This window comes from Lynx rufus, unplaced genomic scaffold (assembly GCF_022079265.1).
Source record: "Lynx rufus isolate CCGP_SWC_20201006 ecotype Redwood Valley unplaced genomic scaffold, mLynRuf1.p SCAF_3, whole genome shotgun sequence".
Lineage (NCBI taxonomy): Eukaryota > Metazoa > Chordata > Mammalia > Carnivora > Felidae > Lynx > Lynx rufus.
In genome coordinates, this window is record NW_025814845.1 from 40,225,793 (window position 1) to 40,248,805 (window position 23,013).

Consider the following 23,013-nt stretch of genomic DNA (forward strand, 5'->3'; position numbering starts at 1 on the left):
AAACATTTAAACCTTTGTCCCAGTAATTTCTTTTTCAGTACTCTAACCTAAAATATAATCTGAGGGGTGACTGGGTGGCTCAGTCGGTTGAGCATCTGACTCTTAATTTCGGTTCAGGTCATGATTCCAGGGTACTGGGATCAAGCTAACCTAAACGTGGAGCCTGCTTGGGATTCTCTCTCCCCCTGCACTTCTCTCCAGCTCACATGCTTGCTTGCTCTCTCTATAAAATAAAAAAATAAATAATTTAAAAAGAAAGAAAAATAATCTAATGTGGATAAAATAACAGGCATAAACAAGTTCCCTGAAACTTTATTCACAATAGAGAAAAATAAACATAATAACATTACGGGAATGTTAAGTAACTTTTAGTATCTCAATATAACAGAATATTAGACAACTATTAAAAATGAAGTTTGCAAACAACATAGGAGATACATATACAATACTATTAAGTAAAAAAATACAAAGCTGCACATACACTATGATTTTAATTGTAAAGAAAAAAAACTTACAAAATAACAGAAACCTTCAGAGTACAATTTGATTGTAAGAGTCAAAAACATACACATACCTTTTAACCCAGTAATTCTCCCTCTAGAAATGTATCAGAAGAAAATAATTACAGTTGGCACAAATATGTTAATAATCAAGTCTTCTAGAGCATTATTTTGGTATGAGTATTAAATGTTTTATTTGTTGTTTCTTAAAATAAGATCCAATTTTCAGATGTACTATAGTTGCTAAATAAATACTTTAAAAGCGTTTAATAATATACAATACCATTATAATTTTTTTCTATATGAATCTATTTGGTATTAACTAGGTAACTTATCATAAGTAAACATAAAAAAAACATAAAAAAAAGTTTGGGTTCACTAATCAACAGTTTTTCTGAATGCATTTCAACCTTTTCTATAGTTCAAGCCTATATAATATCCAGTCTTGGGACACCTGGCTGGCTCAGAGAATGCAACCCTTGATCTTAGGGTTGTTAGTTAGAGCCCCATACTGGGTGTAAAGATTACTTAAAAATAAAATCTTAAAAAATATATATCCGTGGCACCTGGATGGCTCAGTCAGTTAAGCATCCGACTCTTGATCTCAGCTGAGGTCTTGATCTCAGGGTCTTGAGTTCAAGCCCCATGATGGGCTCTGCGCTGGGCATGGAACCCACTTCAAAAAAAAAAAAAAAATCCAGTCCTTTTTGCCTCCATTTTTAATTCTTCCATGTTCCTTGTATCTTCTCACATTAATGTCTCTTATAATTCACTAATGCACTGTTATTTTGAGTTGAATCATGTTTTGATCTCATGACGAATTTTGTTTTTGAAATACAGAACTGCAAGAATCTGACTGCTTCATCTTGTTTTGTATTTATTTTCCTTGCTTCTCAGTTGCAGTGCTATTTTTGACAGTGAAAATTCTCAAATACTAGAAATGTCCTACAATTACATTAACGATAATATATCCATCTGAAAAGACACTGTGTAGCTCAAAACCACGTATACTAAAGAGAAGTCTGTTACTCTGAGTGCCTGACCAGGAGTTCCCTATGCTCTGGTGAATTAGACCACAAATGGGCATCTGATTTTAGAACCGCTAATCCCTGGGCTAGCTAGCAGCATGTGGGACGGAGGCCCAACAAACCCGCCCAACTTAGACAACATTCACTAATTCAGTCTGATCCTCTTTCTCGAGGTGTCTATCTACACAGGAGACAATAGTTGGTAACATGAAGCTTCAACTGAAGCCAAGATACAGTAAAGCCATGAATAAGTAGAAGTAAGGAATAAGCTGAGGCCAACAGTAAGCAGATACAACAAGAGAGGGGAAAAGCTCTCTGCCAGTTCACACTGCAACACCACAAGCTCCAACTGAAAGTAAGTAAGTCATTGTGATAGACCATTAGACCAGGGAGCAAAGGACACATGCTATTGAGAAAAATAACAGAATAACCTCATAGCCAGACTGCACTGTATCCAAAAATATTAATATTCCAGTCTCCTTGAAGCTTGGCTGTACAGTGACAAATGCCTCCTGTCTTCCTTAGTGTCCATGCATTCTTACAATAAGTTTCCACTGCCTACGGTCCTCTGAATGATTCTGTTCTCTGAAATCTAATAGAGTCTCATATTTTATACTTTAAGAACCCATAGTGACATTGGCATATTTTTCTAATGTCAAATGAAAAATGTAGAATACAAAAGACTTTTAAGTATGGTCTCAATTTTTTTAATAAAAATATTTACATACACAGAGAAAAATTTTAAAAGATAAGCCATCGAAATATTAATAGCGGTTAATCATAGGCAATTACCTTATAGGTGATAGTTCACTTCTAATATTTTCAAGTTTTCTAAAATTTCTATAACATATATTGCTATTTTAAACTAAAAAAGAGATTCCTAGAAAGAAAAATTTAATAAGGACTAGAAACAAATACACCAAAATATTAAATGACCTTGGTCTCTTGCTGATTATAGACAGTTTATTTTCTGCTTCACTGAGAAGTATTACTTTCCAATTTTTAACTAATCTTTGTTTTTCACTATAATTAGAAAAGAGTAAAAAAAAAAAAACAAAAAACAGAAGGGACGCCTGGATGGCTCAGTCAGTTAAGCGTCCAGCTTCAGCTCAGGACATGATCTCACGGTTCATGAGTTCCAGCCCCACATCGGGCTCTCTGCTGTTAGCACAGAACCCATTTTGGATCCTCTGTCCACCCACCCACCCCTGCTTCTCTCCTGCTCACGCTGTCTCTTTCTCAAAGATAATAAAGTAAACATAAAAAAAAATCTGTAGCATAATGCTCCATTTAAAATCAATCAATCAAAGGATCACTATGTCAGATGTACTAAGAAGACTGTATAGGTTGAGAGGAAAAGGAAGCAGGGAGGGGGAAAAATTTAAGTGTACAGCAGAAGAGAGACGATGACAACTCACACCAGTAGTGGAGATGATAAAAATGGTCCAATTTTGAATATGTTTTTTTTTTTTGTTTTTGTTTTTTTTTTAAATTTTTTTTTTTTCAACGTTTATTTATTTTTGGGACAGAGAGAGACAGAGCATGAACGGGGGAGGGGCAGAGAGAGAGGGAGACACAGAATCGGAAGGAGGCTCCAGGCTCTGAGCCATCAGCCCAGAGCCTGATGCGGGGCTCGAACTCACGGACCGCGAGATCGTGACCTGGCTGAAGTCGGACGCTTAACCGACTGCGCCACCCAGGCGCCCCTTGAATATGTTTTGAAGACAGAGCCAATGAATGATTTCTTGACAGCCTGGATGCAAGGAAAGAGAAAGAGGGACTTTAAGGATGTATCAAAGATGTTTTTAATCTAAACAAATAGGATGCCAGATCTGCCATCAACTGAGAATCAAAAGACTGCAGTTGAAATTAATTTGGGGAAAAGATTATGAAATCAGTTTTGGCTATTCTGGATCTTGAGACACTCAACCTGTACAAAACTAGACTCACAGAATTTTATTTTCCTATTGATATGACAAGCTCTATGAACATATGAACTAGAACTTTCAAACTGAACACAGGGGGAGTTATGAGGATGGCAAGTGAAGACAACATTTATTTCCTAATGTTGAACTCTGAGTTCAACGGAATCAGTTTTTTAGCTATTTTGGAAGATTAAGTCATAACTATAGAGAAAATTAACAGTTTAATGCATAAAAGCCACACTTTAAATTCATCTGGCTGTCTCGATAGACATCAGAATATCAATGTGGCTCAAGGAGGAAGGGACAGAACTGAAAGTGCAGTGTTTATTTACCCAGAAGATATAGAATCCCTGGTGTTGGGAGACATATACACATGCATCTCAGAACACATCTAAAAATTTTAACTGTGTGACCAAATTCTGAATATCTGGGGTTCATCCAACTCTGTAAAAGTACAATCTTTTTTTTTTAAATGTTTATTTATTTTGAGAGAGAGAGAGTGTGCATGCTGGGGAGGGGAAGAAAGAGGGAGAGAGAATCCCAAGCAGGCTCTATGCTGCCAGTGCAGAGCCCAATGTGGGGCTTGAACTCATGAAGTGCAAGATCATGACCTGAGCTGAAATCAAGAGTCAGATGCTTAACCGACTGAGTCACCCAGGCACCCCCGTGAAAGTACAATTTTACTAATAAACTTGTGAAATCAAAGACTTAATTAAATCATTTATTAATTCACTCATCACTATATAGTTCCATAATATTCTAGCATTAGAATTTTACTAATTTTCAATTATTAAGATTATATTTTCTAGTATTTATAGATGTTTACATATGTTGTTAAACAATGGCAGTTATGTAATATATATTGATTAAACTTAATGGTATTGACTTCTGATGATACAGGAATTCAATTAATCTAACTCAACTATCTAATTTATACATATGTTAGAATATTCTTCATGCTTACATAAATTGTATGAGCAACACAATAATGATAAATTATGGGGGCGCCTGGGTGGCTCAGTGTGTTAAGCATCTGGCTCTTGATTCCAGCTCAGGTCATGGTCTCATGGTTAGTGAGACTGAGCCCCCTGTAGGGCTCTGCACCGACAGCACAGAGCCTGCTTAGGATTCTCTCTCTCCATCTCTCTCTGCCCCTCCCCCACTCTTGCACAAGCATGCTTGCTCTCTCTCTCTCTCAAAATAAACATTTCAAAAATAATGATAAATTATGTTCATTTAAGAATATGTGGTTGAACTGGATTATAGTATAAACTACCAAAAGTATCAATTTCAAGTGACATTTACAATTGAATAGTTTAGAAAGAGCAGAAAAAGAAGGTTAGTATACAGGAATTCCTTTACTAGACTTAACCAAGGACTCCACTGTAACTACAACACAAATTCAAAGAGAAAAAAAAAAAGGAGCTCTTGCAGGAAGCATACACACACACACACACACACACACACACACACTAAAAAACAACAACAGGGGTAGCTTACCCCAAAGTCCAACCAACTCTAACCTAAATAAGTTTAGGTTTACTTAGATGGTAGGACCCTATGTAAATGAGAGGCTGGAGAAGAGCTTAAGGAGAAAACGAATCATCAGCCCAGGCCTTTGTGAGAAAATTTCATCCACTGTGTACTCAATTTCACTTTAAGTGTCAAGACTTTAAAAGCACAGTCTTTTCTTCCAGTCTAATAGACAGATCATTGTCAAACACCACACGTCTTGTCGTTGAAGGGTAAGACCTGACAAAGTTCCTCGCTTCCAAATCTATGATCTTGTGGGAAAGCCCCTCTCCACTTCCGACACAGGCTGTCCTCTTGGCACGTGAGCTGCCCTGTGGCAGCAGAACAGGAAATGCAGGTATGTCATCAAGACAGTCGCGTCTACAGTCAGGGAAGCCACAGGTCTCCGACCTCACTCTTTACAAAGCAAAACAAAAAACACAAAGCAAAATAGAAAATGAGATGGGAACGAGACAGCCAAAGCAGTTACTGCTATTTTTTCCGGCTCTCACAGGAAAGTTGCGAAATTTGATGACCTCTAGACAGAACCGTAACACCTCCTTTATCAAAAGACTATCACCACCATCATATCTCATCTACACCATTCAAAAGCCTTCTGAATGCGGTTTCAGTCTAATCCCTCTACCATCCTTTCCTGCCCCTACGGACCTCACCGACCTCATTTCAAGGCACCGTCCCCTTAAACTCCCTACATTCACCGCAGTTCACAAGTAGCTTTTCAGCATCTCAGGCCAGCCAGACTTATTTTACTGTTCTCCACACCCGGGATGCTCTTCACAGAACTCTTTTGCCCTTCCTAAATGTTACTCTTCAGGGAGCTTCTCCCTAACCACGTTATTTTCAGTCACAGCACCCTACCGGGCTGCTTCACAGCAATGTGCTCCGACATAATTTGTCTCTTAACCGTAAGCTCCAGGAGGACAGAGGAACTATGTGTTTTATTCATAACTATGTACCTAGAGTCTCGCATAACACCTTAACACAAAATCTGATAAATGTTTGTTAAACTACTTATCAGGAAACTTTAGTAAGACAGCTGAGAATGGGGGCGCCTGGGTGGCTCAGTTGACTGAGCGTTTGACTTTGGCTCAAGTGACGATCTCACTTTCCATGGGTTCGAGCCCTGCGTTGGGCTCTGTGCTGACACTCAGAGCCTGGAACCAGTGTCAGATTCTGTGTCTCCCTCTCTCTCTGCCCCTCCCTGGCTCACGCTCTGTGTCTCTCTCACACACTCTCTCAATAATAAACAAACATTAAAAAAAAAAAAAAAAAGACAGCTGAAAATGAAGGATTAAGCAAAAAATTCTCTGATTAAACAAATATCTTAAAACTCAAGGATCTAAATCCAGCACCCAGAACCAACTACTCTTACTTTATTCATAGTTCTAATAATGTTGGTTGTCTCATTCTCAATCTACAGTTCATCCATTAGATAAAGAAGGTATATAGAAAAGAAAAGCCCACACATATGGAATTTAAAATAAAGTGCCATTTAGAGAAGATCCTCAGGATGCCTCAGTGGCTCATTTGGTTAAGCATCCGACTTCGGCTCAGGTCAGATCTTGCGGTTCCTGAGTTCGAGCCCAGCCTCGGGCTCTGTGCTGACAGCTCAGAGCCTGGAGCCCCCTTCGGATTCTACCTCTCCCTCTCTCTCTGCCCCTCCCCCGCTCACACTCTGTTTCTTTCTCTCTCTCTCTCTCTCTCTCAAAAACAAACATTTGAAAACCTTTTTATAAAAGAGAAGATTCTCAAACTCCAAAATAACTCAAGAACCCCTAAGACTATGACTGTGTACCAACCTGATAATATCTGCTTTTGATTAAATGTTTCCTCCACACAATGAGATAATTCTGATTTATGGTCAGGATCTTGTTTTACTTTTATTTTTTTAATTTCTTTTATATTTATTTTTTTTTTGAGAGAGAGACAGAGTGCGAGCAGAGGAGGGGCAGAGAGAGAGGGAGACACAGAATCCAAAGCAGGCTCCAGGCTGAGCTGTCAGCACAGAGCCCGATGCAGGGCTCAAACTCATGAGCCTTCGAACCATGAGATCATGACCTGAGCCGAAGTCGGCTGCTTAACTGACTGAGCCACCAGGATCTTGTTTTAAAGTAGGAAAGCATATGTTACCTTTTATATGGATTTCCAGGAAAATGGTAAATATTAGCCAAAAATGTGCACAAAAGCATAAATATCAAAATATGTAATAAGTAATAATTTGCTGTATTTCTACTGTGGGCACATGACATTAGATAAATTATTTCTGACTCTCACACCTAATCTTTGAGGTAGACCTTACTTATCCCTTTTGCAGATGAGGAAACTAAAGTTCAAAAATGTTAACGGTTACAGTTAGGTTACAGTTAGGACGTATCTGAGAATTAAAACTAATCTGCTTAACATCAAAGACCATACTCTTTCCGCATATCATCAATTGCTTCTAAATGTGTCTGGTATGAGAATTACCTAAGCTCTTATTAAAAATAAAAATTCCCGGGGACACCTGGGTGGCTCAGTTGGTTAAGTGCCCAACTCTTGATTTCGGCTCAGGTTGTGATCTCACAGTTTGTGGGGCTGAGCCCCGAATCAGGCTCCACGCTGACAGCACAGAGCCTACTTAGAATGGATTCTCTCCCGTCTCTCTGCCCCTCCCCAGCTTGTGTGCAATCTCTCTCTCAAAATAAGTAAATAAACGTTAAAAAGAAAATAAAAATTCCTAGACTCTTCTCCTTAAAGATTCCGACTGGTGGAGAACCTAAAATGTGTATTTTTCAAAATGCTCTTGAGTGCCTGGGTGGCTCAGTCAGTTTAGCGTCCAACTCTTGGTTTCGGCTCAGGTCATGATCTCACGGTCTGTGAATTCAAATCCTCCATCAGGCTCTGTGCTGGCAGCCTACATGGAGCCCGCTTGGGATTCTCTCTCTCTCCCTCTCTCTACCCCTCCCCCCACCCCCAAATGAATTAATAAACCTTAAAATAAAAAATAAAATAAAATACTCTCAGTGATTCTGATAATCAGGCAAGTTGAAGAAATCCTGCATTGGGCAGGGGCACCTGGGTGGCTCAGTCAGTTAGGCGTTAGACTTTAGCTCAAGTCGTGATCTCCCAGTCTGTGAGTTCGAGCCCCATGTCAGCCTCTGTGCCGACAGCTCTGAGCCTGGAGCCTGCTTTGGATCTTGTGTCTCCCTCTCTCTCTCTGCCGATCCCCCACTTGAACTGTCTATGTTTCTCTCTCTCTCTCTCTCTCTCTCAAATAAAAAAAAAAACAAGAAGGAAATCTGCATTGGGACTAAGCTAGACTACATGAATGGTGAAAGTCTGGCTTAAGATTTGATTTTATAAAGGGATTCTGAAACAAATTATGAAAAGTCACAAAAAAAAATGTTAAACAGAAGATACTAAAGTAAGGATACTTAAAAGTATCTGTTGCTAAATGTTATATTCAAAGCCTAATTTTATTGAGAATAAAATCTTAAGTAGCTTTATAGTTTAGAAAGCTAAACCAGGCATAGATACTACAGGGAGTAAAAGATCCTGGGCCTTTAACCTATTCCTAATAAGGACTATAAACTCAGGCTGCCTGGATGGCTCATTCGGTTGAGCACCCAACTCCTGATTTCATCTCAGGTCATGATCCTAGGGTTGTGGGATCAAGCTTCGTATTAGGTTCCATGCTGAGCATGAAGCCTGCTTAACATTTTCTCTCCCTCTGCCCCTCTCCCCCCACTCCCACACTCTCATGATGGCACTCTCTAAAATAAATAGAAGGAATATAAACTCAATCTGGAGTTTAGGAGTAGCTCTCAAAGTAAAAATATTACTCTTTAGAGAAATATTATTATTCAAGGTAATGTTATCTAGAATAGTATTTAAGTAATTATAATTTCATAGAACTAATTTTCACCATTTAGTCCCTGTATTGCACTTAGCTAGTCACATAAAATTTTAAGCATTAGTCAATTTCACATCTGTTAATAGGCAGAAATCCGACACTAAACTGTTTACACTGAAACACCATGTAAATTTCAAATTCAAACACAGTAAAATTTTGAAACTTCAGCTTACGGCCATAATCCTCATTTCTTCAAGAAAGTTTACCCACTGAGAAGTTTTGGTAGCTGATCCAATTAAAGTGTTTAGCATTCTTTTTCTTTGTGTTAGTTACCAAAGATATGTTCAACTCTATATTCTAAATCAAACTAATTTCCTTTGAAATAATGAGTAAGAAAAATTTCTGAGGAAAAAATATCTTACCTTAATTTTACAATTTCCTTATAATTATCAATTTAAAAAAAAAAAGGAAGCCAGTTATCATTTGAATATGATTTTATAAGAGTTCTATTGTAAAACACTGTTTGCCTTCATCAGGAGGTTCAGGAAAGAAAACAGTTACTCCTTTGGCAATTCTGACAAGATCCAAAGATGTATGCAATTATCTCATTTATTTAGCAAACATTTTAGGACCCATAAATTCCAGACACTAGATTAAATAGTGGAGAAATACAAACTAATAACCACAATTCCTGCCTTCAAACAACTTCACAGCCTTATGGAGAAAGATCAATAATGTCTTAAAAAAAAAAATCTCAGAACAAAAGTTTAATCTTTAAAAATGGAATACACCTGCGGCACCTGGGTGGCTCAGTCGGTTAAGCATCCGACTTTGGCTCAGGTCATATCTCCCGGTTTGTGGGTTCAAGCCCCATGTCGGGCTCTGTGCTAACAGCTCAGAGCCTGGAGCGTTTTGGATTCTGTGTCTCCTCCTCTCTATGCCCCTCCCCTGCTCATGCTCTATCTCTCTCTGTCTCTCAATATTAAATAAACATTAAAAAATATTTTTTAATAAATAAAATAAAATAAAATAAAATAAAATAAAATAAAATAAAATAAAATAAAATAAAAATGGAATACACCTTACATATCATGCTGGGTGGGGGAGAAAAGGTGAAAGCTATGAAGTTAAAAAACTTGTTTAACTGAAGTGATTCTATTATTTGGGAAAATCACATTCAGATCTCCTGTTGCTAACTACAGCATCTGGTAGCAGTCTTGGAATACTGATACATTTCAAGATAGACCATTTTTTATTAACTCTACCATTTGAAATGTCAACGTGTTCTTGTGATGTCTCCTATGCAAAGATTTTATTGCACCCCAAAGTAGTTTCCAAGTGTTTTCATTTCAAGCCCCATTCTATATCTTTCAATTTTCCACAGCATACCTGACATGAAGACAAGCAAAGAGAGTGAGTTCCACAGCCATTGGTAAAAACTGGTACTGAAGAATGAGGAATTATTTGTGGAGATGGTAGGAAGATTATACCTCAGAGGAGAGTACATGAAGATACAATAATTTAGTGAAATTAAAAGAGAATAACATTATTAGAAACAAACCTTAGCAAAATAACTTGCCTCTTTGACAGGACTTAAGTTAGAAGTCAAAGATTATATATGCCCTAGGAAAGCCCCAAGTGTGATTCTGATATGGGAGGGCATTAAATGAGACAGAAGCAAATAATGTTGGTTATAATGATAGATCAGCTAGAAAATACTGGTCTAAAAACTATTTTTAAATTCTAAGTTTTAGATTAAATGCTTTAACACTGTCATCATTGTGAAAAATCAAAGTCTTCAACAATGATCACTATATTTTGACAAATCTACTGAAGAGTAAAAAACTTTATAATTTAAGAATATTAACCAATCTCGCCTATACCCCCTAATGAGATAATCACTTTCCCCTCATTTTCATTACATAATAAAATGAGAAAACTCTCTCTCTCTCTCTCTCACACACACACACACAGGAAATGTACTTTTAATTGAAGTGTGAACTCAAGTCTTAAATTCCATGCACATAAATGTTATGCAATAATAGGAACTTATCTCCCTCTTCCTTCAAATACCACCTTTCCTCAAAATATGCTTCTGTATAAGATTTCTCCCTGTTGGAGCTGCCACTCTGTTCCATATTGTTACATGCAAATCTAGCAATGAAGAAAATTATTAAACTTATCCAGAAGAATGTCAAAAAAGAATACTGATCATGATGGAAGTACAAAGTATAAGTCTGATTTGCAATCGATGTAAAAATATTTGTGTTAAAAAACACATTAAAACAGACTTTGTTTACACAAATTGTTTTACATCCTTATATCCCAAAAATCTGATTACACAATTATACCCCCAAAATAACCACGACCTGCCTACGTAGGAGAAAATGGAAGGTATCTTACTTTTTCACATCACTATACTGACATGCCAGATCATGTCACATGAGAATACAGTAATTTCTAAAATAAAGTAAGAGTAATACTGTAAAATGATTATTATGGTAGGGAGGAAAAAAGAGTGGAAATATTCAGGTATAAAGGTCTACTCAAAAGTGAAATCTATGAAAAACAAATATGGATGAATCGGTATGTTTTGAGATTGATCAGGATTACAGACGATTCAGGTGGCACTATCATTTACTTCCAAACCTGTAAGAGAAGACTGCTCTGAAGAGCTCCTTAGTTTAAAAAAAACAGGTAGGGTGGGAGCAGCAGCAGCTTTACTACAACTGTTTTAACAACTCTTATTTATATTTAAAGGTAAGAAAAACTGAACATGCTCAACAGTTATAGTAACCCATAAGAACCAATTTCAGGGGTGCCTGGGTAGCTCAGTCGGGTAAGCGTCCAACTTTGGTCAGGTCACGATCTCACAGCTTGTGGGTTCAAGCCCTGCATGGGGCTCTGTGCTGACAGCTCAGAGCCTGGAGCCTGCTTTGGATTCTCTTTCTCCATCTTTCTCTGCCCCCTCCCAGCTCGTGCTCGCTCTCTCTTCGCTCTCTCTCTCTCAAAAATAAATAAACTTTAAAAAAAATTTTTTTAAAAAAGAGCCAATTTCAAAAACCTTATAGGCACTAAGTGGGCTACCCACAGGCATAGTATGCCAGTGAATTATGTATGACAGAGTCATGTAAAAAGTTTTGTATTACTATTACTATACTTATCTATGTCATTACAAAACAGGTTTAGGTTTTCAATGAAGATTCTCACTAATTTTCATGCAAATACTTCACATAGTAATTTAACCTCATATACATTGTTTAGAAATGGAAAAATAGGACTAAAGTCAATCACTGTTAGGTTTGAAAATGGCAGTTTGGATTTCTTAGTACTGTGCTTTACACTTATGTTTCTTCAAAGTGGAACACTTTTAAATATAGAGGGTAACTAATGAAGGTTAGTATTTATTGGGCACAGTATCACACAATGTGATGATTTCCTGGCGTATACTGTCTCATTTAATCCTTAATAACCTTAAAAATTAAGGACTATAACGATCCCCATCGTAACTGAAGAGGCATAAATAATTTACCCAAGTGGCAGAGAGTAGATTTGAACCCAGAGCCTAGAACCAAGGTAATGGGGAAAAGAGGGAAAGTGACTGAGACAGATCACAGAAACATGAACTCCAGTGCAGAAAGGCATACTGCTTACTGGGGGCATGTAGTCCCTCCTCATACTCTAGATGAGAGGTTTTCAACTCTGCCTGTACATTAGAATCACCTGTAGGACTTTCTAAACCAACATCCAGGCCTGGGACCTCACTCAGATACTAGGCCTTCAACTGGCCTGGCCCTGGGGAAAACGCAGCTTTTCTTGTTGTTGTTCTTTTGTTTAATTTCCACAGGTAATTTTAATGGGCAGTGAGATTGAAAACCACTAATAATCATTTCCCACCCCATTAACCTCTCTGAGTAGCCAACTACAATCAAATTTACTAATCACCTATTTAGTTCTGAGCACTTTATCTATTATATTTTCTATTTACCCAACAAAGTGCTTAGTTTTTCTTTTCCTTAAACAGAGGAAACATTATAACTCTAGCAGCGCCTTTTTAAATAGCAAAAAATTGCCTGCTTTTCTTTAACAAGAGGAATTTAGGGGGGAAAGGCAGGGAGATAGCATCAAAGAGTTTGAAAAAAAAATCCCTTCTTTGTGCACACATACACTCATTAGGTTTAAAACAATGTAAAAAGAAAATAAATAAATAAATGTATGTATGTATGAATGTATGTATGTATGTAAAAAGGTCCTGAGTGTCAAACTAAAAAATTAAATGGCAGGCTATGAGACTAAAAAAGTTCTGTAATACATGTTAAAGAAAGATTTAATATCCATGAAACTTCTTAATTCTGCTGGAGATGACAGTTAAAATACTAAGGAACTGTTATTGTGGTGATAAATCCCATTGTCTTCCCATGGCACTGTGACAATGATTATGCAGTGTTTTTACCCTATTAAGTCACCTGAATACAGACTAACAGGTGCTAAAGAAATCAAAGCATTACATAAGCACACCCAAACAACAATATGGCTGGTCATATCACGTAGTGAGAAATACAAGGATTTTGCTGAAAATCTTCTATAAGGAGTCTTACCTTTTCACTAAAAGTTATTCACTGCACATCCCACTCACCCCACACCAAAAACGCAACGAAAACTGTTCCAGACGGTCTCGGATCTGCTGGCCCTTTTATTTTACTAGAAGGGTGTAGTGGGGAGATTTCTGACAAGCATACAAGTTTGATCTAGGATTTGAACAAGAGATCTAAAATGAAGAATATAAATACTTCAAGTTGTACACAACTCTGGACTTCTCAGACAAACATTACAAAACTTCCTGCTTCCGGACAGCTCATTATTTAGTTCAAGTCTTCACATTCCTTTATTAGTCATGACCTTTTTACAAAGCTCTCATTCCTTATTGTTTGAATAACATCGGACTTTTAAATGTTGCAAATCAGACTTACAGGAAGGAACCCTTATCAAATGAAGAAGCCATCCCAGAGTTCATGCCCAAAGGAGGCTCTGATTACAGAGAGAACTCAGTAACCCCAGCAGAGTGTGTCCAGCACGTAGATTTCTTTTTAAAAACTGGTAGTAAACACATATATCGTTCTGCAGATCTTAAATATAGGCTCATCCACACATTTTTATCATATACAATCACAGGAACCTGCATTTCCGCAGAAATTGACTCTGCAAGAAACTGGGAAGACCTGTGAGTATGTGTGAAAGGCACAGACACAACGGTGAACCACTCATTACCAATTGTCACTGGGGTCTCACATGGCCCAGATCTGGCCTCTGAGCCATATGTCACTAGGCTCAAAGGCACAGATGAGAGGAGAGAACCACAGGGTAACTGGAAGAGAAAACAAGGGGGAGGAACCTCATAAATACGTGTACTTCCACCCCGAAGCTGAAGAGGTGGCCCAAAGGGCAGACTCAAGAAAAACCTTCGCTCCTGGGATCCGTCACATCGCCCAGGCCTGTAGGGCCTGCTAAAGGGGGCGTGTGGGGGAGGAAGGGCAGTGTCTGTCCCCACTCCGGAGATCGAAACAAACGAAATTAAAGCAAGTTCTCACTTCCTGGTCGCCTACTCTTCCCGAAGGCCCCGACACAAGACGGACACCGGGGAAAGAGGGCTCCCGAGGAGTAAAGGGGGGGGGGCCCACCCCCAGCCCTGCACCTTCCCGTCCTCGCCCTCCCCTCCTCCGGGCCTTACACGGTGACGTGACCGGAGCCGCGGACCACCACTGGGTCCGGCGAGTATTTGAGCAGCTGCTCCTCCAGGGCCCGCTCCTCGTCCTCCTCCTCCTCATAGATCTCGTCGAAATCCGCCATCCTGAGCCTCCGAGGCCCCCTGCCCAAAGGGGCCTGACTCCAGGGGCCGGGGCCGGGAAACGGGCAGGCGAGGCGGCGGAGGCTGAGGGGAGTCGCTGCCTCGGGCTCAGAGGCCGCGGAGTTCGCTCTTGGCTGCCTCGGCTCCGGCTACAGAGGAGATGGGGTCCCGGCCGTCGCCGCCGCCGCCGCCGCCATTACCATCAGCAATAACAACAACACAATGTCAACATCCGCCCAAGGGCCGACACCTCCACCAGTACCGCCGCTGCCGCCGCCGCCGCAGCAGCAGCAACTCAGGCAACCACAGCAACAGCCAGAGCCACCCGCAGCGGGAGCAGCCGGCTACGGCATCGCGAGACTTCCCGGGAGTGCGGTCGGGCGCGTGGGCGCGCGGGCGCGCGCGAACGTGTGGCCTCGCGCGCTCCCAGGGCGCCTTCCTTCCTTCCTCCGCTCCCACCCGCCGACGACGCTTCGGCAGCGCGCCCCCGCCGGCGCGGTCCCGCCCTCCAGCAAGTGAGTCCTGCAAAGGGCGGCTCCGAGGGCCCGGGGCGTTGGTCCCGCCTGGAGGAATGGAGCCCGGAGTGTCTGTCCAATGGAGCACTTAATCACCCAAAGTAACCTCTACCCCAAACTACTAAAAACAAAAACCCTGGTTGGAATACAAAATTTATAGTGCGCGTTTGCCAGTTTATCTAATAGCTGAATCTCGCTTTTTGTCAGTGTTTTTAGTCTTGATGGAAGCCAGAGTCTGCACTTTCCCAATTTGAGGAGCCCAACAGAAACATTGCAAATGTTTTTGTCCACTTTGATAAAAGAATTTTCAAAACATGTCCAAACTGAAACATCATGTCCCATCATCCCCTTAAATACAGGCCAATGATGCTATTTTTTTCTTACAAGAGAACTCACTGTAGTCATGACATGAAGCAAAAAAATTGCCACATTCTCTGGATTCCAGTTTGAAAGATGCAGTTTCCCTGCCCCAACTCCCTCATCAACCATAACCTGTTTTCTTCCCTTAAGACCTTACGGAATCCCTTTCCCTTCCTTACAGCCCCTTCTAGAATGGAAAGGGTAGAGGAGGGAGAGGAGGGGAGGGGAGGAAGAGTTTAATGGATTCTGCTTACCTGCCTAGACCACTAATGAAGGCCTAAGGGTCACTCTGGGTGCTTAGTTTCATAGTCAAGAACCTGTCCGGCCATACAAAAAGTTCAGGGGCAGGAGTGGACTCCTGAGGGAGTCCTAGATAATGAGTATATACCACAAAGACAGGAGAGGACAGTCATACTGGATCCAGGGCTGGTGTCAGACTATTCTGCAAGTACCGTGTTCACATTCTGACATTTCCCTTTAGATGGGTCATTGTTGAACTTGAGAAAAATGCAAAGGAGGGCCATAAGGACGGCAAGAAATACCAAACATTTTCTTACTGGAAATGGTTGAAGGAAATGAGCATAGGTAGCCAAGAAAAGATAAAGGAAAACCGTAGTAGTTGTATCAGACTTGCTGTATATCTCCCCGGGGGACATTTATTCATTTACTAATTCAACAAATATATACTGAGCTCTATGTGTCAGGCACTGTGTGCGTGTGTGTGTGTGTGTGAATGAAATACAGTCCCTGCCTTCTAGTAGTTTATTTATCACTAACGTAAGCAATTATAATTGTGTCAAGTGCTCCCAGAGGAGTATACAGAGGGTACTAATGAAGCACACAGAAGGCAGCTTAGTTTGGTGGTTAGCAGTGGGCTGTGAAGCGTGACTGCCTGCCTTTGAATCTCAGCTCTGTCACTTACTATGTGACCCTGAACAGGTCACTTAACCTCTCTGTTCCTCATGTGTCAAATAAGAATAATAGTACCCACCCCCCACCCCCACAATGGCCTCCTCCGCAGATGCATGAAATGCCTAGAAGAAGGTCTGGCACACAGCAAATAAGGGCTGTCTAAGGCCCCATCCCACTAATCAGCTCTATGAGGATCAGCACAATTGCTCGCATTATGTAATGCTTTACTGTTTATAAAGCACATACATATCATTGAATATTCCCCCAAGACTCCTATGAGGTAACCAAGGAGGATGTAATTTAGTCCTTCATCTCGGAGACGCTATGTGACTTCCTCATGGCCAAATAGCTATGTAATAGTCAAACCCACGGCTTCAACCTCAGTGCACTGGGTAGGCCAAGCTCCTGAGTTTCCTTCTTAGCAGGAACCAAGAGGCCAGTGGCTGCCCTCCGTTGAAGGAGCCGCTGCAAATGGGAGGGTGAGAAAAGGGAACAAGAGAAAGGAAGGTCAGCGTGTTCTAAGGGTGGCCCACACCCAGCGTGCCGTGACTGAGAATTCACCTTTCTGTGGAAACAGTGGCCGAGATAAGGGGCTGGGGCCCCAAAGTATCTAAACCATCACATAGCTGGAAACTTCCCAAGGGCAGAGGAAGTCACCCACAGCAACTCACAGCTCAGCCACAGCTCCTGCTTCAGAAAAGGAGCTGGATAAATGTTCTCTGAATGGACACATATTGCTACTAGTGCTAGTTCCAGAACAGCACGAGTTAACTAGGCTTCTGAGGACTGTGTGAATGTCACCCTTCATCTTAACACTGGTTCTGTGTGGGAGAAATGTTCTTAGTCTAAGATCTATTCAACAGAGAGATCTTTGTATCTCCCGCTGCCTCGTTGTAAGGTGGGGGGCTGTTTTATTTTTGTTCTTCCTATTTTGCTCTTTTTCCTGCTCTGAAAAAAACCTGTCAGAGCTAGCAAAGGGGTGTGGGACCTGGGAACGAGGCGGAGAGGATGAGAGAAGACGAGTCCAAAGTTTCCCTAATGATCGATGACATCACAATCCCAAACTCCACCCCCCAACCTTCCAGGGCCCAGTTTCCTGTCAAACTTCTTCCCCAGTTTCTCCCCGGGAACAAACTCCCCTTCTCAATATCTTTTCCCTCAGTGTTCAGTGTTCTCCAGCTCTCTACTGTACAGGCTCCTCTCCATTTGGCTCCCCTTTACATTCCTACCTCACACGCTGTCACGTTTACCTTCAGACTAAATGGCTCAAAACCAAATGAGATAATGCCTCAGAGGCCTCATGAGGCAACAGACGGACATTCAGTTGCTTTTAAGGCAGATATTCCTAGATTTGAAAACTTCCCAGTTCTATCACTACCTAGCCAGTGGCTTTGGGCAGATTCAACTTCCTAAGCCTCCTTTTCTTCATTCTGAAATGGAACTCATGCCACTGAGGTTGTCAAAGATCAAATGAGGTAATGCTGTGGACTGAATTGTATCCCCCCACCTAAAATGTATATGTAGGAATCCTAACCCTCCAATGTGATGGTATTGGGGAAGTCAGGCCTCTGGAGGTAATTAGGTTTAGGTGAGGTCCCGAGAGTAGGTCCTTAGGATTTAGTGCCTTTGTAAGAAGAGACCAAAGAGCTTGCTCTCCCCACCAATCTCCCCTTGGTGTGAGGACACAGAAAAAAAAGATTGCCGCTGGCCTCACAGGAAGCTCTCTCTCACCAGGAGCCAAATAAGCCAGCCCTTTGATCTTGGACTTCCAGTCTCCAGAACTGTGAGAAATAATCTTCGGTTGTTGAAGCCACCCAGTCTGTGGTATTTTGTCATGACAGCCCGAACTGACTATGACAGCATGTCAACCCTCCCTTTTTCACTCATTTATTCATTAAATAAATATGCATTGACTTATTCCCATGTGCCATATTCTGTGTCAGGAACGAGGGCTTAGTAATAAGATATGAAAACACAATCCGTGCCTCCATGTAGCATAAAGTACATTGGGGCACGAGGGAGGGCTGACGGGTAATTTCAAAAATGATTAACTATTAGAATTGTCGTCCGTCCTGTGGAGAAGTTCAGGGACCATGAGAACAGTTAATGGTTGTAACTCAGCTCTGAGAAATCAGCAAAAGTATAAGGATGGGAAACAGAACAGAAGAGAAAGTTCCAGGTAGTGGGACAAGCATGTTTGTAGCAACAGAGGCTGCTATAATGGAGTACCATAGACATATAAAAAACAGAAATTTATTTCTCCACCCTCGTGACCTATTCTTCTACCAAAGACCCCACCTCCCAACACCATCACATTGGGGGTTAAGACTTCAACCTATGCATTGTGGGGAAACACAAACATTCAGTCTATAGCAATGGTTAAAGACCCTGAAGCAGAAAAGAGCATGGCCTAAATCAGGTACAAACCAAAGCCACTGTGGTTGGACCATAAAAAGGAAGGCAGAGCCAAACTGAGATGGGTTCAAAGAGGTTGATAGAAACTTGAAGGCCTTGCTAAGGAGTCTGAACTTCATCCTGAAAGTAAAGGTGATACACTGAGGACGTGAAGCCAGGCAATGGGTCCAAGAAAGCCAGTGCATTTAAAAATTTTCAAGTGGGAGGGGCACCTGGATGGCTCAGTTGGTTAAACATCCAACTTCGGCTCAGGTCATGATCTTGCAGTTCGTGGGTTCGAGTCCCACGTCTGGCTCTGTGCTGACAGCTCAGAGCCTGGAGCCTGCTTCAGATTCTGTGTCTCTCTCTCTCTCTCTCTCTCTGCCTGTTCCCTGCTCACACTCTGTCTCTCTCTCTCAAAAATGAGTAAACTTAAAAAAGATTTTTTTTTAATTTTCAAGTGGGAGACCAGTAGTCCAACCTACCCAGAAGACATCTCCCACTTCTTCTGAAACCAGCATATCCCCAGATGATTTGCGGTAAATCATACCTCCCCCACTCTAAATACTTGTGATTGGGTTAAGCTGACCATATCATTAATTCCAAGAGTGGGCTCATGGCCTAAAGCTGGCAAATCAGAGGCCATGGAATACCTTGGGGCACAGTGATTGCTTTGAATGGACACATGATTCAGACAACACCAATGAGATTCAATACCAGGACTTTTAATAGAACTATGGGGAAGGAGGGAAAACTCCTTTTGTATGAAACAGGAGCTATGTCGCTCTTGCCATGGTAGAAAATGCTTAGAAATGTTGCCAACCCTGAGGAAAATAGGGTCAAGGGATGAAGCAAACATGACTTTGTCTTCATGATCATGTTTGAATCTCCTGCGCTCAGCCCAGGTTTATAGGAGAGGATAGTGGATTCAGTTTGTGGAATGGGAGACACCAAATGGAGATGCCCAGTAGAACATAGATAAAGACATTAGAAAGATAGATGGATAGATGTGTGCATGGGCGAATGGATAGACAGACAATGCAGGACAAAGGGAAGAAAGGGAAGGAGGAGATGCAAAACAGAATTCTTGGCAGGGAATGCAGTCTCTCCTATGCTGTCCTGTCCTCCACTCCCTTGTGGTGTATTCAATAAACTCCTGTCGCCTTAAAAAACTATTCTTGACAGGAAATACACTGGGATCCATCAGATCCCATAGATGGTAAAAGCAGCCATAGAAATGACCAAGATGGGGGTGCCTGGATGGCTCAGTTCGTTAAGCACCAACTTCGGATCAGGTCATGATCCCAAGGCTCCGTGAGTTCAAGCCCCGTGTCAGGCTCAGTGCTGACAGCTCAGAGCCTGAAGTCAGCTTCGGATTCTGCGTCTCTGTCTCACTGCCCCTCCCCCACATGTGTGGGTGTGTGTGTGTGGGGGGGGGGGTGCGTGTGTGTGCGCGCGCATAAACATTTAAAAAATTAAAAAAAAAAAAAAAGAAAGAAATAACTGAGATGGCTCAAGAGCCAAGAGGTGAGATGGCCTAGGGAGAGTGTAAGAAGATAAGAGGATCTAAGATAAAGGAATTTCAGTGATTAGCGATAGGGAGAGGAAGAGGGACCGATGAAGGAAATTGAGAGGAAAAAGCCAAACTGGTGAAAGGCAAACTGAGACAGTGTGGTGTTACGAATGGAAAAGGAAAGGAAGGGAAGGGAAGGGAAGGGAAGGGAAGGGAAGGGAAGGGAAGGGAAGGGAAGGGAAGGGAAAGGAAAGAATATGGAGATAGTAATTGTCCACATGAGATGCGGCAGAGATGATGTAAGATAGGAATCAAAGAATATCCGCTGTATTTAGGAGAAGAGCAAATCCTAGGGAAGGACTTAATTCTGTAACCAGCAATTGACAGAGCCAACCAGAACCCCTTGACTCTGCAAACACATAGGAATCCTAAATCAATATAATCATTAAAAAACAGTAACAAAAGGGGAGCAAAACTCCCCACTCCTTAAGTGGAGACTATGCAGAGACTTCCCTCCAAAGAGTGCAGCGTGGGGGCGCCTGGGTGGCTCAGTCAGTTAGGTGGCCGACTTCGGCTCAGGTCACGATCTCGCAGTCCGTGAGCTCGAGCCCCGCGTCGGGCTCTGTGCTGACAGCTCAGAGCCTGGAGCTTGTTTCAGATTCTGTGTCTCCATCTCTCTGACCCTCCCCCGTTCATGCTCTGTCTCTCTCTGTCTCAAAAATAAATAAACGTTAAAAAAAAAAATTCAAAGAGTGCAGCGTGGAAAGTAGAGATGACTAACTACAATGGCAACACCTCACAAATGCTACTGCAGCCAGGAAATCAAGGTCAATATCAACAGCTGTAAATCATGTTGATAACATGTACCTTTGTTATGATATGGTGAAAATGGCACCTAACCTTTCTGATCTTCCTCCTAAATACCCATAGCACCACCCTAACCATGAGAAAAACATTAGACAAATTCCAATAGTGAGGCATCCTGCAAAATACCTGGTAGCTGTATTCCTCACGGCTGTCAAGGTCATCAAAAACAAGAACAGTCTGAGAAACTGTCACAGCCAAGAGGAGCCTAAGGAGACATGATGACTAAACACAATGTGATATCCTGAATGGGATTCTGGAATAGATAAAGGAAACTAGGTAAAAACTAAGGAAATCTGAATAAACTGTGGACTTTAGTTGATAATAATGTATCACCCACAACTGTATGGTCAACTAATCTTTGACAAAGCAGGATTGAATATCCAATTAAAAAAAGAGGGGCGCCTGGGTGGCGCAGTCGGTTAAGCGTCCGACTTCAGCCAGGTCACGATCTCGCGGTCCGTGAGTTCGAGCCCCGCATCGGGCTCTGGGCTGATGGCTCAGAGCCTGGAGCCTGTTTCCGATTCTGTGTCTCCCTCTCTCTCTGCCCCTCCCCCGTTCATGCTCTGTCTCTCTCTGTCCCAAAAATAAATAAACGTTGAAAAAAAAAATTTAAAAAAAAAAAAAAGAGTCTTTCCAACAAATGGTGTTGGGAAATGGACAGCAACATGCAGAAGAATGAAACGGGACCACTTTCTTACACCATACACAACAATAAGTTTAAAATAAATGAAAGACCTAAATGTGAGATAGGAAACCATCAAAAATTCTAGAGGAGAACACAGACAACAACCTCTTTAACCTTGGCTGGGGCCACTTCTTACTAGACACATCTCTAGAGGTAAGGGAAACAAAAGCAAACATGAACTATTGGGACCTCATCAAAATAAGAAGCTTCTGCACAGTGAGGGAAACAATCAACAAAACCAAAACGCTACCCATGGAATGGGAGAAGATATTTGTGGAATGCTGGGGTGGCTTAGACAGTTAAGCGACCAACTCTTGATTTTGGCTTAGGTTATGACCTCACAGTCATGGGCATGGAGCCTGCTTGGGATTCTCTCTCTCTCTCTCTCTCTCTCTCTCTCTCTCTCTCTCTCTCTCGGCAGCCCCCTCAAAATAAATAAATAAACTTAAATTAAAAAAAATAAAAAAGAAGATATTTGCAAATGACATATATGATAAAGAGTTAGTATCCCAAATCTATAAAGAACTTATCAAACCCAACACCCAAAAAACAAATAATCTAGCCAAGAAATGCGCAGAAGGTATGAACAGACATTTTCCCAAAGACATCCAGATGGCTAACAGAAACATGAAAAGATGCTCAATATCATTCATCATCAGGGAAATACTTATCAAAACTATGATGAGATATGACCTCATGCCTGTAAGAATGGCTAAAATTAACAACACATAAAGACCACAGGTGTTGGTGAGAAGGCAGTGAAAGGGGAACACTTTCACTCTGTTGGTGGGAATGCAAACAGGTGCAGCCACCCTGGAGAACAGTATAGAGGTTCCTCAAAAAGTTAGTAAAACTACCCTATGATCCAGCAATTGCACTATGAGGTACTTACCCAAAGGATGCAAAAATACTGATTTGAAGGGATACATCCACCCCAATGTTTATAGCATCATTATCGACAATAGTCAAACTATAGAAAGAGCCCAAATGTCCACCGATTGATGAATAGATAAAAAAGATGTGGTGTATATATATATGCATATAATGCAATTTTACTCAGCCATCAAAAAGAATGAAATCGTGCCATTTGCTATGCTGTGGATA

General features: G+C 41.2%; 1 protein-coding gene across 3 annotated transcripts in view; it reads right to left on the reverse strand.

The window, feature by feature from the left end:
- Positions 1 to 14,949, reverse strand: part of CHIC2 (cysteine rich hydrophobic domain 2) — a 52,915-nt gene extending 37,966 nt beyond the window's left edge. The window contains exons 1-3 of one of the 3 annotated variants that reach the window (XM_047091011.1): positions 14,547 to 14,949; positions 3,244 to 3,281; positions 2,947 to 2,987 (exon numbers count right to left, since the gene is read on the reverse strand). In XM_047091011.1, coding sequence (XP_046946967.1) covers positions 2,947 to 2,987; positions 3,244 to 3,281; positions 14,547 to 14,643 — 176 coding nt within the window. In that variant the 5' untranslated portion in view covers positions 14,644 to 14,949. Of the gene's footprint in view, positions 1 to 2,946; positions 2,988 to 3,243; positions 3,282 to 10,207; positions 11,665 to 14,546 lie in introns of those variants that run through there. The other 2 variants (XM_047091012.1, XM_047091013.1) reach the window with 2 other exon arrangements.
- Between the last annotated feature and the right edge of the window lie 8,064 nt (positions 14,950 to 23,013).